A 19,153-nucleotide genomic window follows, 5' to 3' on the forward strand; every position below is an offset into this window, starting at 1 on the left:
GGAGCCAGCCATACGCGATCTCGCTGGGACAACCAGGCAGTGTAGCTTAGTATTAATGAAATGGGTTCTGTGCTCAGAAAGGCCTAGGTCTCAAAATCTGACTTGACCACAAACATCAGACTTAACGGAAGATTTCATTTTCTATTAAATGAAGCAAATAGTAGCTGATGTGAAAATTAATATAATACATATAAAGCTCTTAGCACAGAAACTGACTCATTTCTATAATTTGTAGAGAGATGGATGGACCTAGAGTCTGTCATACAGAGTGAAGTCAGTCAGAAAGAGAAAAACAAATACCATATGCTAATGCATATATACGTAATCTAAAAAAAAAAAAAAATTGTTCTGAAAAACCTAGGGGCAGGACAGGAATAAAGGCACAGACGTAGAGAATGGACTTGAGGACACGGCGAGGGGGAAGAGTAAGCTGGGATGAAGTGAGAGTGGCATGGACGTATATACACTACCAAATGTAAAACAGATAGCTAGTGGGAAGCAGCTGCATAGCACCGGGAGATCAGCTTGGTGCTTTGTGACCCCCTAGAGGGGTGGGATAGGGAGGGTGGGAGGGAGACGCAAGAGGGAGGGGATATGGGGATGTATGTGTACATAAAGCTGATTCACTTTGTTATAAAGCAGAAACTAACACACCACTGTGAAGCAATTACACTGCCATAAAGGTGTTAAAAAAAAGTATGGAGAAAATCACTGGAAAACATGTTCTCTGATATCTCAGTCTAAAAATTCTACAAATATTAAGACTCAATTAGTATACCTTCTTTATCCACAAAGCCAATGAAGAGAAGAGAACCGGTGTATAGAAGTGGCACAGATGCAATTCCCTCCTCCAAGCCATCAACTGAGAGTCTAACCTGAACCTATTCTCACTCACCTGTCATTCATCCCACCACTACCTCATTCCCAAAAGAGAGCTTTTTCTCCAATATTCTAAAACATTATGAAACTTGCTTTAACCAGAAGTGGTGTCTTTCCCAATTTCCCTCAAGGGCGACATACCTTTGGCTGTGATGAAACAGGAGGAGTACTAGCCAAAGGCTTGACAGGGACTGCGTTAGTCTGAGGTGTGCTTATTCTCGGAGACACATAGGATCTCGGGGATGACGCGTCAGACGTCAAAGACATCGGAGACTGATTAGACGGCTGGGCTGTGAAGAGTGAAATAAACCAAAAGCCGCTGTAGTTCATGTGCAGGAGATCTGCACATCTCTCCACACGCCCCACAGCCCCAGAGAGAACAGCTATCTGAAGAAGTCAGCATCTAAGCACTCGCTGGGGTCACACTGACCAAATGAGCTGCTGAGCGAGACCGGCACACCCAGTGCGGCCCCCACTGCGTCTGAGAACGCACTCACCAGAAGGCCTCACCTCGCCCTCGCTGCCTCCTCCTCACCCTACGAGGAGGCCTGGCCATCCCCTCAGGCCCCCGCCCCTCGAGGCCGCCCAAGGGCTGGCGGCCCTCACGCGCACTGCGCCAGTAGGCCAGACACTCCTGCTGCTTCGGCGGCTTTCTGCGCCGGGGCTGGGGGCAAGCCAGGCAACCCTTCCATTCCCCACGTGCTCCTTCGGGCCCCGTCCCCGCTGGGCTCCTGCACGGGGAAGAGGGCTGGCTAACTCAAGGCAGGGCTTGCGCGTTTCTGCATCCTCTGGTCAAAACCCATCTAACACCAACTTGAAGCAAACTTCAACTCTTAAAACAGATCCAGCAATTCGCAAAGACTGAGGCTATATCATAGTTCATTTTAGCTTTGGAGTAAAATATCTCACTAACGACTTAAATGCTGGATTAAATGTAGATTATATTGCAGATATGAGATGGCAACAGTGCAAGATATATGTCAAAAGCTTGTTTCATCTAGAAAGGTAAAGAAAAATACTACTTGTATACAGCAGTGTTAAAAAATCAAAATAAAATCAATATCATAGCTACGCTCTCTTCAAAGACTAAAGAAAAATCTGCTACGAATCCCACCTGACCCCACCAAGACACAATTCTAGAGGCATCTAAGAGTATAAGTACCTTGTGTAGAGAGCTGAGCAGCTTGAGAGATCAGAGAAGTCATGTTGAAAGCAGATGGTCCAGCAGTGAGAAACTTATGAATGATAGACTGCAATGAGGCTTGGGTCACAGCTGCTGTAAGAACTATAAACATATTACATCTTAAATTCAAATAAAAACACAGTGGCATATGTGGTATTAGTTACAACTTGAAAACTCAAAAGGAACCCAGAAAAAATCTGGAGTGTTTCCATACTAGAATTCCCAAAATAAAAGTCTAGAAAATAGGAGTAATACAATGAGCCTAGAGATGTGAAGTGATCTGAGGCAAAGGCAAAGACATTTAATGGGTTTATATCATAAAACAGTAGAGTCTCCTTTACAGTCAAGTTTAGGTGTCCAGTTAAAGGAAACTCCTCTATGAGACTTTTAAAACAGCAAAGAGTATTCACCGGAACTTCCGATTATACCAGAAACCTATCCGTAGGTACACAGGCAACGTACTTAGTACATTACTTGGAATTAACTAGGTAAACAGCAGTTATTTCATGCGATTGCACCATTACACCAGCTGAGCACTCAAACCCTACATCAACACCCACCCATAACAAGCTTTCAAAATGGATGTTAAAGGCTGAGTACTTTGCAATACCATGTATTTCTGAAGCATAAGACCTTTTATTATTGACATTTGCCTAGGCTACCATTTCTTCAAAATGTTTAAAAGTCCCACTTTGCCCAGTAAAATGTTTACCTATCAAACAACAAATACGGAAATGCTGAAGAGAATAAGAATGGAAGATTAATAACCAACTAGCCTAAGATAGCTCCATTTTTAGGGTAAAGGAAGAACTTAACCACTTATGTGGAAGTGTACACACACAGAAAATTTTATAATGTTCATAAGGCTTAATGTTTCAATCTGAATGGTTTACGGATTAAAAACTACATCCACTTTTATTCAGACTTCTTTGAGGTGGCTGCCCAAATACTTCAGTGGTACACTGAGAAGCAAAGTTGGAATTAACAATGCGATTAACTAGGAAAAATAGCATAATGTTATCCATTACTTCCCTTCTCAAAAGTGTTCAAGTAGTTTAAGAACTACCTGAATTCCTATTCTTAGTAATTAGCATATTTTAAATATTCCAAATAATCATTTACCGACGTACATGAGATTGCTTGAACTATGTTAGAAACCAGGTGTTTCCATATCAGTTTTAGCAAATATTCTTTTTTCTGTTTTCACTTAAAAAGAAAAAAAACATTCGCCATATATATTAAGCTGATGGAACAGTTATCTCCAGTAACTACCAGGTACGCAGCAAGTCTTGAAAAATTACACAGAAAATCCAAGTATTGCTAATTCAATTATAGTAACAAAGACCTTAAGCTATGGGGGATATAAACTCCAAAGCATGAAGCTCAAATGTGAATTTCAAAACAAAACAAATACCATTCCTATCCTGGGGATTTTACTAATTACATAATTTTGCACAATGCAGCTGAACTTTGTAGAAATTATCACGATGAGAATTTACCTTCATTTATCTTGGATATGTCCACATTAGAATTATTGAGTTGCAGCGTGGCTTGCAAAGCAGGAAGCAACTGTCTGAGCAGATTTGGGTCCTGCAGTAATGGAGGTATTGGTGACTGTGGGACAGGAGAGACAGGCATTGCCGAAGCAGAGGCTGGAGGGGCAGGCGTGGGGTTCAGTCCAGAGGCAGAAGACGTGGAAGGAGTTGTGCAAGAGTGTGACACCGATTTGTCTCCTGATGTGGATTCTAAATAAAAAGGAGATAATAAAGCTGAAAAACATGACTTCGATAGAGGAAACTGGAACCAACATCAAACAAGCAACACCCACGTGGCAGGCACCTAACTCAAGTAAGCTCATTTAATATTTACAAGGTAGCACAGAGGGGGCTCAGTAAACATCTGGCTGACTAGATGAGGCAGACATTTCATATCCTGATTTCATAGATGAGAAAACTGAAAAGGATTACATAACTTGCTTGAAGTCACAAAACCCGGCAAGGCGGTGACTCTAGCATGCCCACGTCTGAGTCTCACAGTGCCACACTCCATTAGTAGTGCTGTCTCAAACACATGCACAAGCGCACCTTCTTGCACTGCATTTTGCCTTTACTGCATTTTGCAGTTGCTGCCTTTTTCTTCCCCCCCCGCCCCCGCCAACAAATTGAAGGTTCTGCAGCAACCCTGTATTGGGCAAGTCTCTCCGTGCCATTTTTCCAACAGCATTCTTTTTAAATTAAGGTATACTTTGTTGTTTAGATATAATGCTATGGCACACTTAACAGACTACAGTATAGTGTAAATACAACTTTTATATTACATTGGGAAACCAAAAAAATTGTTTGACTTGTTTTATTGTGAGACCTGCTTCACTGTGGTGGTCTGGAACTGAACCCACAATATCTCCAGGGTATTGTCCTGTATTAACTACATTTTCAAATAAGCTTCCATTAAGATATAAAGGGACAATACAGTTCTCCAAGACTTAATTTCTATGCATCATAAAATAAGGTGAAAATGCTTATGAGCACAAAAACAGTCTACTTAAACATGACAACAGCCTCAATATCAATCAGGATAGTCACGGTGGTGAGCAACCCCAGAATGGACTAAGGATGTGATGCCTAAGAGGAGACTCCTACTTTGAACTTTTGTCCTTACAACTGAGTTTTAGAATTACATACTTTTAAATCTTTCGGATTTAAAAATATAAAGTAATGAACTACCTCTATTTGTATCACTTAATGATTATTAGCACTAAAAAAGATGCTTTTAAAAGCAAGAAACTCCCACAAGACCCCAACCTCAGTGTTTAAAAAGTATTAAACATGCATAAAAAATTATCCTTCGAAAGCCATCCTTGCAAATTACTTACATAGATTCAACGTAACTGAAATTAAAAGCCCAACAGCAATTTTGGTAGCATTTGACAAGCCAATTCTAGAACTTATTTTGAAGACGTATGGGCTAGTAAGAGCCACAAAATTCTTTGAAGAAAGAACACAGCAGGCTTCCCTGGTGGCGCAGTGGTTGAGAGTCCACCTGCCAACGAGGGGATGTGGGTTCGTGCCCCGGTCTGGGAAGATCCCACATGCTACGGAGCGGCTGGGCCCGTGAGCCATGGCCGCTGAGCCTGCGCGTCTGGAGCCTGTGCTCCGCAACGGGAGAGGCCACAGCAGTGAGAGGCCCGCGTACCGCAAAAACAAAACAAAACAAAAGAACACAGCTACTAACATGCCTTGCCAGACATAAAAACTTTAACAGTTAAAACAAAACCAATTTAAGGCAGGTTAGACTTCTGTATATATATTTAAGTCTTTAGAACTAGGAGATGAAAACACAGGAAAATAACTTTGATGTGAGGATGCAGAAAATAACAAAGAGCAAAACAATTACACCCAAAGTACTGGTGACCAAACTACTTTAAGGAACTCCTATACATCAAAACAGACAGACTAAACAATAGAAAGGTGAACAGAAGATAATTCACAGAAGAATCATGAATGGCTTAAAAAACACAAAGGATGCTCAACTTCATTGATAATCAGAAAAACGCAAATTAAAAAGCAACAGAATATTCTTTTACGTTCATCAGACTGACAAAAACGTCCAAAGTCTAACAATACCGAATGTTCTCAAGTAGTAATGGAAACACCTAACATCTCAGGTGGAGACTAAACTCATGTAACCACACTGGAAAACAACTTGACATTATCTAGAAAAATTGGAGCTACATGTACTTCACGACCCAGTAATTCCCCTTAGGTATACACCCTTAGAGAAACTCTAATGTACATCAATTTGGAGAAATATTCAACAATTCTCATAACAGTGTTATGCTTCTCTTTTTATTTTAGCACAAAACTAGAAACAAAACACGTCCACCAACAGGAAAAAGAACATAAACTGGTATTTTTTATACCATGAAATTTTACTAATACAGTCACTGTAATGGAGGAAAGAATTAGAAACCAAGGTCCCATGGGTAGACTAGAGTATTCAAGATATTCATACAGTCTCTTAAAATCTTGGCTGAAAGGCTCTTGCATTTCCCATATATACCCATTTCTTGGAGATTTTCAAGCTCATATATACGTTATATAACTGAATTAAGACTGCTACTAGGACGTATAGAAGTTTCAGGAACACTACATTTCCATATTACACTGCTACCTAATAAGTATAAATCTTCACTCCCAATTCTAGGAACTAAACATTCATTAATCATCATGGCCCCAAAGAAGCCAGGAATTACTACTGAATAGCAAGTTTACTGCCAAAAAAAAAAAAAAAAAAAACCCTCCTCTACGGCCTTTTTACACTACTGTAATGGTCAAAACACCTATAGGGACAATAGCTGCTTTCAGTAGATTTCACGGATGTGTTGATCTCGCATGATCCACTCAGAAGGTCTAAGACATATTCATTTTTGTAAGGCAGATATTTTCATTTTAAAAGGCACACATTTTAAAGGAGGGTCTCTAAGTCTAGCAGATTGCCTACCGTGTTCAGCTTTGCTGTTCTGGAATCATAAACAAGTATAAAGAAACTTGAAGGTGGGCTTCCCTGGTGGCGCAGTGGTTGCGAGCCCGCCTGCCGATGCGGGGGACACGGGTTCGTGCCCCGGTCCGGGAAGATCCCACATGCCGCAGAGCGGCTGGGCCCGTGAGCCATGGCCGCTGAGCCTGCGCGTCCGGAGCCTGTGCTCCGCAACGGGAGAGGCCACAACAGTGAGAGGCCCGGGTACCGCCAAAAAAAAAAAAAAAGAAAAGAAACGAAGGAAATAAGATCTTCCTTGTGAAAAGTTTATTACTTCCTTGTGTCAGTTATTATATTTTATGAGGCAATTATAGACTATAGCAGCAGTTCTCTCCAGATCATATACCTTAAGGTTCAGCTTAAGGAATAAACAGTTTAGGGGCATCTTAATGATGTTTAGAATGAAACAAGTTCTCTGTTTTTACTTCCCGCATGAACAATTAAATTAGTACTTATATAACCCTCTGAAATGACCCTTCTGTTACGTTTACTATGGTTTTCCTCTGCCTTTAATGATAGGAGTTGGAGAAGGTGTAAGTTGTTTCCAAATTTGTTTCAATGCTGCTAAATCTATCCACAGATTTGAAAAATTAACAAAGGCTTGAAAATTCTTCAGCGTTGCCATTCAATCCAGGAAAAGGAAAACACTCCAAAACAGAAGATACATATCACCACAAAGAAAGAAGGTAACAATGTAAATACGTATGTGTATCCTGAGGAGGAATTTCGTTTGCAGTTTTGTGACAGATTATCAATGAACAGTATGGAAACCAGTTACTACTACTCAATACTTACGGGAACCTTGAGCAAGCAACATCTCTGAAGGCCAGAATTTCTCTTTTTAAAAGGTCTGACTTTGATAGGACTTATCCAAGTTTAAAAACAAAAAACAGATACCAGGGCTCCACCCCAGCTCTAACGAATGGGGCGGGGCTGAGGTGTCCGAGCATATGGTGAACTTCCAGTTCTATGGGTGATTCTGGCACACCTTGTTGGTTATGAAAAAAGAGAGAACTTCCCAGATTCCTTTTAACTTTAAAAAACAAAAGGAAACAAAACCAAAAATTTTTTAAATCTAGCACAAACACAAAGAACTAGTGGAGAAAGGGCAAGATCAAAGACAGCAAAGCTAAACTGCTTTTCCAGGTAGGTCTTCAGCAGGCTATTTGCACACCAGTTATTTATTTTTAAAAACAGCTCCACTCACCCCCTTCTTCCTAAAGGACACACCCATACAAATGCCCTCCGGAAGTATGTTACATCTTAAACATTTTTAATACTACTTGCCTCCATCTAGAAGTATAATTGAGAAAAATAATTGTGATAAAAATATAAAATGCTACCCTGAAAGGCAGTCTTGGTTTCATCATGAAAATATAAACGAAAGGCGTTTCCCTGGTGGCGCAGTGCTTGAGTCCGCCTGCCGATGCAGGGGACGTGGGTTCGTGCCCCGGTCTGGGAAGATCCCACATGCCGCGGAGCGGCTGGGCCTGTAAGACATGGCTGCTGAGCCTGTGCTCTGCAACGGGCTATAAACGAAAGCTATTGGTTGGGTGCCACTCCTCTGTGTTCAGAGCGCCCTACCACAGACGTTACCCAGCATCTCCTATTATATAGCTTATGATCTCTCTCTCTTCTATCAGAAAATGAACTCTTTCAGGAGAAGAATTTTGTTGTATTTACCTCTGAAGCTCTGGTGCAAAATGGGATCTGGCACCAAGATGGCATCAGCGTGTACTTGTTGACTGGACGCCTGATTAGGCAGGAAAAGCTCAGGTGCCTGTGTCTGTGCTGCTCTTCTTAAGCTCTAGGTTCAAAACTTACAATGGGGAGGAAAAGCCTCAGGTCTCCAAAAATAATTCATTGAGCAGGCAATGAACAGCTCACTTTATGCTATTTTTTCATAAAGCTAAGTAATACTACATAGTCTTAGAGACAAACAACTTATTTAGATTTATTTTAATAATCATAAAATCCTCAACCCCCTTCTTCTTTTTTTAAACACTCAAAGGCAACAAGCAACTTCAGAACAAATACACAGTCATTAAGTGTGCTTTTTCTACAGATATTTAATTTTAATTAACATTTCTATTTATCTTTTTAATCCGGAATCTGTTACAATGTTAGGTTAACATACTTCATGTTTACACAGTTTTGTATCAAACTAAAATTAAAAATCTGGATCTTTGAAAATAAAGACAAATAATGAACTTAAGAAAATTCATGTAGTGTTTTACATTACAAAGCCATTTCAAAAGGCTCTTCTGCTTTTTAACATCAGCCTCTAGTCTCATTCTTTAAATGCAAACTTTTCCAAGCATTAAAGAAACCTAGGTTGCTTTAAGCCTATTTTTTCAGCTTTTGGCAAAACAACGGTATCCAATTTTAGCTCTACCATGTTTATTTTTTTATTTTGTGTGTGTGCGTGTGTATGTGTGTGTGTGTGTGTGCACGCACGTGCCTATGATTTTTTTAAGGATATGTGGTGATGTTGTCCTATGGTATTTTAAACTTAAAATGAGCTTTAAGGTCACTTTCCTACCTGATGTTTTTCTATCATTTGTAGATCTCTAACCAATTCTTATCATAAGCCGTGAAATAAATGTTACTCTTTGGTTTTAATTTAAATTGTGTATATAAACTTTGATAAAACCTTTTTTCTCTCCCTTTATGCTTGTAATTATGAATTATTCATTTATACTTCCAATTTTTACCAGTAGGGGGAGTAACCTACCAAAGACTAGACTTCACAGAGAAATGTACTATAACCTAACTTTTTAAGGCTTAAAGTAATAACCACTCACCTCTTCTAATTATAGGCACCCTTTCAAAATACCCAAGACAACACAGACCAAAGTCAAAATTTTCTGACCTACGTTTTTCTGGTATGCTAAATAACTCCTCCTCAATCTGCAGGAAGGTCTAACGAGATACTGCACGTAAAGAGTAAAAGGTACTGACTGCATTTCTAAACATTAATTTCCCACAATGTTCTGACAGTTGCCGTCATAATGCTAAACAGGATATGGCTGTAAAGCTCAAACTACTGATGCAACAAGGGCAGCCTGCTTGTTCCATTGTGTAGTAATGGTGTTACAACACGGAGGAATCATAAGGGAAAACAAAGTATACAAGTGTAGTAGAAAAAACCGCAAAATAACTAGGTGACAACACCGAGTATATAATCTGTGACTTTCATTTTAATTTATTTTTTACTCTATAATTCATAATTTTAAATGTGTCTGTCCAGAACTTTTCTATGCATTTAAAATGTACATAAAAATAAGTATGGCATTAATTGATGTCTTATAACAATTATGTTTTTGCAACTTGCTCTTTCAACCGAGAAAATCTTTATGCTAATACATACAAAGGATAAGCCTATTTTAAAACTTTTAACAGATTTTACTTAAGTGACCTCCATAATAACCATCTTCTCCACTCCGACCAGTTTTGTTTCCCTACATTCAACTGTTAATTGTCACCAACTTTAAGAGTGAAAAATCTCATTTTAATTTCCAATATTGTATTGGTAATCTTTCTCTTGAATTCTTTTATGCTGGTAAAATATACAACATACAATTTACCATTTTAACCATTTCTGGGTTTACAATTCATTAGCATTAAGTACATTCACACTGTCATGCAACCATCACCACAATTCACCTCCAGAACTTTTTCATCTTTCCGAACAGAAACTTTCTACCCAATTAAACCATAGCTCCCCATCTCACAAGACCAAAGTTGAGCACTATTCTGGTTTGTCTCTCTATGAACTTGCCCATTCGAGGTACCCCAGAAGCGGAATCACACAATACTTGTCCTTTTGTGTCACTTAGCATAAGGTTTTCACAGTTCATCCACGTTGCAGCGTTTATGGTAATTTCACTCCTTTCTAAGGCTGAGTAATACTGCATGTGTGTGTATATACACACACACACACACACACATATATATCACATTTTGTTTACCCTTTATCTGCTGGTGGACACTAGGGTTGTTTCCACCATTTGGCTGTTGTGAATAGTACCTACTGCGAACACTCGTGTATAAATACCCGTTTGATTCCTTGGTTTTCAATTCTTTTGATTACATACTTAGGCATGGAATCACTGGATCCTATGGTAATTTTATGTCTCACTTTTTGAGGAACTTTCGAACTGTATTCCATAGCAGCTGTGTTATTTTACGTTCCAACCAGCAATACACAAGGGTTTCAATCTCCACGGCCTCAAAAACACTTGTTGTCTTCTATTGTTTTTTTTAATATATATACAGTAGTCATCCTAATGGGTGTGAAGTGATATCTCACTGTGGTTTGATTTTCTGTCCCTGTTGACCAATGATGCCGAACACCTTTTTATGTGCTTACTGGCCATTAGACTACGTTCTTTGGAAAAATGTCGCATCAACTCCGTTGCCCATTTTTGGACTGAGCTGTTTCATTTTACTGTTGAGTTCCAGTACTTTGTATTCATATATTCTGGCTATTAATCCCTTATCAGACATGACTTATAAATATTTCCTCCCATTCCATGGGTTCAGCCTTTTCACTCTAGAGTGTCCTTTGACGCACAAAAGTTTTTCATTTTGATGAGGTCCAATGTATCTATTTTTTTCTTCTGTTGCCAATGCTTTTGGTGCCATATCCAAGAAATCACTACCCAATCCTGTGTCATAAAGGTTTTCCCTAGCTTTCTTACAGTTTTATACTTTTTAGCTCCTAAGTTAAGGTCCTTGTTCCATTCTGAGCTAATTTTTCTAACTGTTGTAGAGCAAGACTGGCCATTTAAACTTCCTCTCCTGTAATGCCTGTTCAGATACTTTGCTCATCTTTCCATTGGATTGTTGGTTTTCATACTGCTTTGATGAATTCTTAATGTAGCCTTAATGTACTGTTATTCATATTTGTTGCAAATATTGTCTCCCAACTTTGTATTTTTTTTTTCAACCTTTGTTTATTGTATCTCTCTCACAGAGAAGTTTTAAATGTCTTATGTAGCCAAATTTACCAACTTTTTAAGGCAAATGTGTTTTGGGCCCTCATTTAAAAGGTCTTCCTTGCCCCTCAAGTTAAAAACAGTATTTTCTAACATTCTTTCATCACAGGTATTCCCCTGCCCCACTGCTCAAAATGCCATCTTTATTACATAATGCAATTTTAGTGAAACTTACTGACTAAATCAGACTAACACCAACCCCCCCCCGCCCCGTTAACGTCCTCAGTTATTCAACAAATACTTAAGTACTTCTATGGCCAATTGGTCTAATTTTACATGAACATTTAGAAATCCTAAAAGTAGTTTGAAAAGTAGTTTAAAGCAAAGCAAGGAAGGGCTAAATGTGTCCCACTTACAGCCAGCTACAACCTCCTATGTGGGCTATAAAAGATTACTGCTGTTAACACACTGGGAAAAGTCTTCAGGTTCATTTTAACTTCACCCAGTCTACAAATATCATCAAAACACAAAAAGGAAGTTTATTCCAAGTGACTAACTCACATCTCACATTAAAGAACGACTAATCCCCTTCCATTAGATTCGGACTACAGAACAGCATGTAACTATGTGACCCTGTAGACAGGCTAACTTTCTGAGAGCTGCCTTGAGGTCACTGAATAGGTCTCCTTCTGTGGCTGCTCTGTTTACTTTTCAAACTTATCTCTGTTAATAAACCGTAACTCTAAATTATTAAATAAGGAACTTAAAAGTCATTAAACTCTTCTGACCCTGGCACTTATTGGGCGAAATTAAAAAACAAGGACCCACGTCCCCTGCCTATTTTGTCATTTCACAAATCTGCAAGAGGCTGGGGTCAGGACCAGTTTAGAATGGTCAATGGGTTGCAAGCCTATAAAATTCGGTTTTAGACCTTTTTTTTTTTTTTTTAAGCACATCAGAGTTTCTCTGTACTTTGTTATATGGCTGTCCAATAAAGGAGTCTTGCCAAGAGATGTTCAAATGTTACCATAAGAAACAGATATAAACCTAAAAGGAGGTACCTGATGCCCTTGTTTCACCCTACCTAACACTAGGATTATTCTCTGCAGAACTGAAGAGCTTCACAGCTCCTCCACACTTCTGTCCCTCAAGCAAGCACAGTTCCTTTTATCGAAAGACACACCGGCATTAAACAGATCCAAATCTATTTCTTTAATTAGACGCACAACACATGTAACACTCTTCTTTTGCTCCAAATACGTTTTTTAAACCATGACCAATGTAGGTGCTTCCCCAACTCTGAACACATGCATTACCATTCTTTCAGTTATTTATCCATATACCACAAATACTGAACTGACTGCCTATTACCTGTCAAGTACTAAGGATAGAGCAGTGGCTAGGACAAAGTTCCGAGCGTTCTATTGCTGTCATCCTTAAATACAGCTTAGCTATACTAGTAGCACTTAAGACCAAGAGACCTATCTTATTTGAACCATCAACCTCTGAATATAAATTATTTGTTAAGGAAAATCCAAACAAGGAAATCACCATGTTGATGAGAACAGTCAATAGGAAGCTTAACTTAAATAACATGGATGTCTCCACTGAGGAAAAAAATATACCGCAAATTAATGGACCTTTCACAAACTTAGACTAACTGGAAAACAATCTGAAAAGATCCAAATTGTTGTACAATTTATTTAAGGAAACAGTACTGTCTTCAATTCACATGCAAGGGGAAATACTTAGTAAGACTGTACTATTTTCCCTATACACCACACCTAGGCAATTCCAAGGTAATCAAGTTTCTTCCTGTAAGTTTAAAGTAAGTTTGTGATCAGCAAACACACTTTGTAGAATTTAAACATGAATCACCTAAGATTTGTGAGGAGTTTTGAATTACTGGAGTCCAAACTAATATAGACTGGTGATGTCTTTCATTACGCACAGTTTTATGGAAAGAACGTGGACTTTGGAGAAGCACGTCTTACACCATATGTTTCAACTTCAGCCATGTGCAGGCTCTTCGTATCTAAGAAGACAATTCTTTCCCTCACAATGTTGTTTTAAGGAATAACCTAAAATATGTACAAAACATTTAGCACCAAACCTGGTACACAATTAATCTTTAATTACGTTAAGTTTGTCAGGAATGGTGCTTGAAGCTTCGAGGGAGAGGTTAGGGAGTGAAAAAAGTACAAAATGCAATAAATCATAACGTCTGACCCTACACAGGATAGTCTAATTGAAGGAACTAAAATCATAAAGTGGTGAGTGCAGTAACAGACAGAAAAACAAAGTGTTTGAGAGGTTAACTGACACTGAGAACCCAAGGACACCACCGCTGGCCCTTAGAGAAGGAACTGAGTCCAACAGAATGGAAATGGAGGGAAGAATACGTCCTTTTCAGCAAAGGATCAAAACATGAAAGAGCGTAACACGATCTAAAAATCTGTACAAGTTTGCAGCAGATGAATTATACAGGGAATGTTTAAGAGTGAAATACTGGAGATCAAGCTAGTAAGACAGGCTGCAACCAGACTGTCAAGGACTTGCTATCATCTTACTGAGAAGTATGGACTTTCCCTTTGGATAAAACCATTAGAAAATTTTAAGCAAGGAAATAACACAATCCAATCTAAATTTTATAATGATGTCACTGGAAGTGGACAGAGTGGGTAGAAGGAAGCACAGCAGTTATCAGAAGGTTACTTCAAGAGCAATGACCTGAGGCTCAATAATGGCAGTGGCAATAACAAGAGAGAGAAACAATACACACCAATAAGACACACGAGGAAGAATCCAAGACTTGCTGATGGATGAATGAATGTTGAAGAACATGGAATGGTTGGGAGGATAGTGTTGTCACTGAGAACCTAGAAACTGTGGGAAAAGGGAGGCACTTGGGACACACTATATTCTGGGGAGATGCTAACAAATACCAACTGCTTGGAGAAGGAAGCAGACGTGTGTGAGTTAGAAATAAAGATTTGGGAGTCACTTATGTAGACAAGGTAGTCACGAGAATTGCTACCCAGCAAAAGAGGACATGTTGGGCAGGAAAAAAGAACAAGGGCTTCCCTGGTGGCGCAGTGGTTGGGAGTCCGCCTGCCGATGCAGGGGATGCGGGTTTGCGCCCCGGTCCGGGAAGATCCCACATGCTGCGGAGCGGCTGGGCCCGTGAGCCATGGCTGCTGAGCCTGCGCGTCCGGAGCCTGTGCTCCGCAACGGGAGAGGCCACAGCAGTGAGAGGTCTGTGTACCGCAAAAAAAAAACACAAAAAAACAAGAAAGCATGTTCTGAACTTGTACTAAATTTTCCTTAAAATTCATGATTATTGAATATTAAAGAAAAAACAGTGAAGACTGAGCTCTGATGCTATTTCAGGAGCAAGAAGAGGAGAGGGCAGGAAGCTGAGGAGCGCAGCGTCCCAGAAGTCAGGGAAGAAAAACTCTCCAAAGAGGAGGTGAGAGCTAACAACAGGTAAAGTGGGAGAAAGACCAAAGACCTTTTTGAAGGCCAAAGGTCGTTTTTTCAAACTGAGAAATGTTTTTTAAATAAACTTTTTCTGTAAAAGCGGCAAAACTGAAAAACCCAAACACCCTTTAGAAAGTATTACCACACTAACAATTAATGCGTTAATTCAGACTTTCTCTCTCAGGAATTCTCTCTTGTAAATTTAATTCTGCATCAGGGCAAATATGACTTGTACATATGAATTTTGGTACAAGCCATCTTTGGGGAATCTGACAACATTTGGAGTAACCTGTTTATGTATGATGCACTCTATGATGAAAGTATGTTTCGTAATGTGTAACAACTGCCACGGGGGAAATTCAAACTACGTACATAAAAGGAGAGCAAACTAGAAGCAAAAGAAACCCAATTCCTTAAATCCTTTGTCAACACATCAAATCAGTGTGAAATAATGAGTCTGACAACAGAGTAGAAGCTTAAAGACTCATTAGGTCCACATAGCATCTTCTAAACCCAAAGGACATAAAAATTCCTCAACATTTACTGATGCTAATGTGCTAATTCATCTGCTAAGGGGTCTACCCAAGGTGATTTATTTACTTAATGCTTTTCAAATTTCCTTAGTTCCTTAAAACTGGGTTAAGTCTGGGACTGCGGCTGGTCTATGAAATAGGCTTATCCCATCACCCTGCTTCTTCCATTATGCATCGCCCCCCAAGTGGTGGTTGCCACAGTTTTTCTGAACCTTCTATGGTTACTAGCACCGAGTCAGATAAACACAATTTGGGTTGCAAAGTTCAACTTCTACTCTTCAGACTTAACTCATAATTCAGACATTAAGACTCCTTATCTTATGGCCCACAACTCAGTTTTCTAATTCACAAACTGAAACCAATAGTTGCACGTGTGCGGAAATGACAAGTTTTTAAATGTCTCTATTCATATTAAATTTTAATAGAAAATTGAGACAATTTCTAAACTACATCATGAAGACAATTATCACAAAAACCAAAAATTACTTTATACAAGTAAGATGGGACAGTCATTTAGCTGTGAAAAGTTATTTTATCCATTACTAACTGTTATAAATTAAGCACTTGACTTCAAAGTGTCAAAGGCAAAAAACAGTTCTGAGGCTTCATAATTAAAAAGAAAAAGAAAAAAGCTAAATATGGCTAACTCTAGATCTAAATCTATGCAGTAACATTCTAGAAGACTTTTTAAAAGAATTCATAATTAAGCGTCTTATTTAGCTAACGGAAATAATGTAATATAATCAGAAACTCAAGAAACTATAGTTCAACGTGCAGCATCTAGTAATAATGGCATACCTTTTCTCTCTGTTTTCTGTGCAGGGACAGAAGATGTGGGTGTAGGCAGTTTTGATAAAGTAGATGCTCCATTAGCATCAAATGATTTCTTTGGCTGGTGATCAGACTGTAGCGTAAATGGACTAGAAGGAACAGTGCTTGGGGCAGCAGTTGGATGAACCACTGGTTTGATGGGGTGCTGTACTGGCGTAGAACTACTGTGAGTCTCTGCTCTTGGCAGTCTGTAGTCTCTGTCATTGTGTCTGCTTGTCTGAGACAAAATATTCTGTGGGAGCAAACTACTGGCATCACTGGAATGCTTGTCTTCCACTTTAGTTCAGAGTTCGGAAAAAGAGATGTTGGAAATGACGGAAGGGGAAGAAAAAAGATTACGTTAGAATCCTGTCTTTAACATCAGCTAATTTAGCAACATACCTGTATTTAACATCTTTCTATAAAACTGCGAGCCCAGTTAGCGTCTGCAGTTTTACCACGAGCATATGGATATTCAAATACTGAAAGAGGAATTTTAGCTCAACTGTAAGTGCTTCATCTACGCTGAGATTTCAAGCGGGCTACTAGTTTGGGGACTCTTTAGAGCCACACCATAAGCTTAAACAAAACATGAGCTGTTTTGTTTAAAACATCAAAACATTGATGTTTTAAAAGATCAAAATGTATGGAGAGGTATAACATTTTTTACTCAAATAACAAAAAATATTTTTAAAATAGAAAAGGTAAACGGTCCATTCTTTTAAAATACGGACCTTGGTTCTAATAATTGACTGAATTATCCACAGTGGTTCAACTACAAAGGAATACTACTTTGTTGTTAGCCTGATTTTTCTGAATACTGAAGTGGTTGATTAGTGGGGCTCTAAAGTAGCTGGTACTAGGGCATAGATGACCTCATTTTGGGATGGCTGAATTTTATAAAGAACTCTGCATTCGGTAACTAAATCAATTCATATTTTTAATGATGCTAACAAATACCAGAGTTAGTTATAAAATCAAGTTATAGATAATGCTATCTGACAACAGGAGCCCTACATCTGCAGCAAAGTCAGAAAAATATACTTGGTATTATCAGTCATGTTAAGAACAGATCCTCTTCCAATTTAAAGCCACAAAAATATTTTAAACTCAAAAGTACTTCTGCTTCCGCAAAAAGAGTACAAAAGAAGGAAAATTTCAACAATCACGGCAACAAAATTTGTATTTGTCAAAAAAACCTCCAGCCTAAATTACAAGTCTCGTCAGTAACTGAAGGATTAAAGCAACTTCCAAGGAGAAAAACACCTTAAGATTCAAGCACATGATATGTAATGATATTACCAAAGGATGCCCTCCCTGTTGAATACTGCGTCGTTTTTTCCAGTTCATGGTTCCTCCAAGTCTAGAGAGCATGACAGCACAAAGAAGGAAGTAGGCTTAAACCGCAAAGCAGTTTTCAAGTTGTCAACGCACACCTGCAGCAGAGACACTGCAGAGCATTACAGCACACGAGGGCGCTATGGCGCCAACAGCTTTCTCCTGCTTACGGCTCGAGACGCGACGCCGTTCACCAGAGACTCCATCCATCCGCACAGCCCCACGACAAGAACACTCAGCAAACATCTGCAGACACTTCTCGGTGCCACCACTGGGCGAGGAGAGGTGTGCTACTGGGGCTGGCACGGAGAGGCCAGGTGTAACGCTCTACATCCTACAACACAGGACAGAATCCATACGCATTCCCTGACCCCAAGCGCCATCCATGCCACTGCTGAAGAACCCAAGTTAAAGTTTCTCTAACCACAGAGCAATCAGTCTGTGAGGCACCGATTAAAGGTGATAAAAATAATCAACAATACAACTACACCAGTACAATTACAGCAGCAGTAATACCAAATTTAAAATTTCACCCCTACAACTTCACTGTCAAACTGTGGGTATTATTTGCTACATTGCCAAAACTCCCGAAACACAAAAACGCTCTTGAAGAATCTTTTTTCCTACCTTTACCTCTTTACGTAGGAAATGTTCCCAACCCTCCCTGTCCCCTCCACCACACGCACACCTCTTTAGCTGGCTGTTGGGGACAACAGAGCTTTAGGCCCTACCCTACATGAACACCAACGTACCAGACATATGGGACACTCTGCCAGCATTTTTTGGATAGACAAAGTTAAGCACTTCAGTGCCTAGGGACCATTATTACCATCACGCCAAGTACAGTCAGCTGACCAATTAAAAAAAAAGCAGCAATACAGATGCAGCCCTTTCTCAAACATTACTTAAAACTCAAGAAGTGTGATAAAGGAGTCCATTTCAGCACAAAGACCCACCGACTCCTCATCTGCACTTCTAGGAATTTAGCTAAGGAAGTAATCAGGGAAGTGGGCAGAAATATGAACAACAGCATCGTTTACTGCAGGAAGAAGCTGAAAACCACGCGGGTATCCACGGAGAGAGGATTATTTATGAAGGGGGGCACGTCCAAAACCGGAACACCATGCAGTTAACATACGTTGAACTATAAAATGGCAAAAGGAAACAAATCCTTGGAAAACATTTTCTCCTTAATTTTTTTTTGGCCGCGCCGCGCGGCACGCGGGATCTTAGTTCCTCAACCAGGGATCGAACCCGCGCTCCGTGCAGTAGAAGCACAAGAGTCTTAACCACTGGATCGCCAGAGAAGTTCCATATCCTTGAAACATTATTGAACAGAAGAAACAGGTTAAGAACAGTAACATACAATCCTATTTTTGGTGTAAAATACATGCATATGTAGTTTTTATATACTTTCACATGCAGCTAGAAAAAAGTGTATGTCTCCAAGCGTT

At 39.5% G+C, this 19,153-nt stretch overlaps 1 protein-coding gene across 5 annotated transcripts in view; it reads right to left on the reverse strand.

Moving 5' to 3' along the window:
• Window positions 1-19,153, reverse strand: part of WAC (WW domain containing adaptor with coiled-coil) — an 81,006-nt gene that overhangs the window by 8,336 nt on the left and 53,517 nt on the right. For 3 of the 5 annotated variants that reach the window (XM_024750035.1, XM_024750037.1, XM_024750036.1), the window contains exons 5-8: window positions 16,350-16,658; window positions 3,562-3,807; window positions 2,042-2,164; window positions 1,021-1,169 (exon numbers count right to left, since the gene is read on the reverse strand). In XM_024750035.1, the coding sequence (XP_024605803.1) occupies window positions 1,021-1,169; window positions 2,042-2,164; window positions 3,562-3,807; window positions 16,350-16,658 (827 nt within the window). The remainder of the gene's footprint in view (window positions 1-1,020; window positions 1,170-2,041; window positions 2,165-3,561; window positions 3,808-16,349; window positions 16,659-19,153) is intronic. The other 2 variants (XM_024750038.1, XM_024750039.1) reach the window with 1 other exon arrangement.

Source organism: Neophocaena asiaeorientalis, unplaced genomic scaffold (assembly GCF_003031525.2).
Source record: "Neophocaena asiaeorientalis asiaeorientalis breed wild unplaced genomic scaffold, Neophocaena_asiaeorientalis_V1.1 scaffold4, whole genome shotgun sequence".
NCBI lineage: Eukaryota > Metazoa > Chordata > Mammalia > Artiodactyla > Phocoenidae > Neophocaena > Neophocaena asiaeorientalis.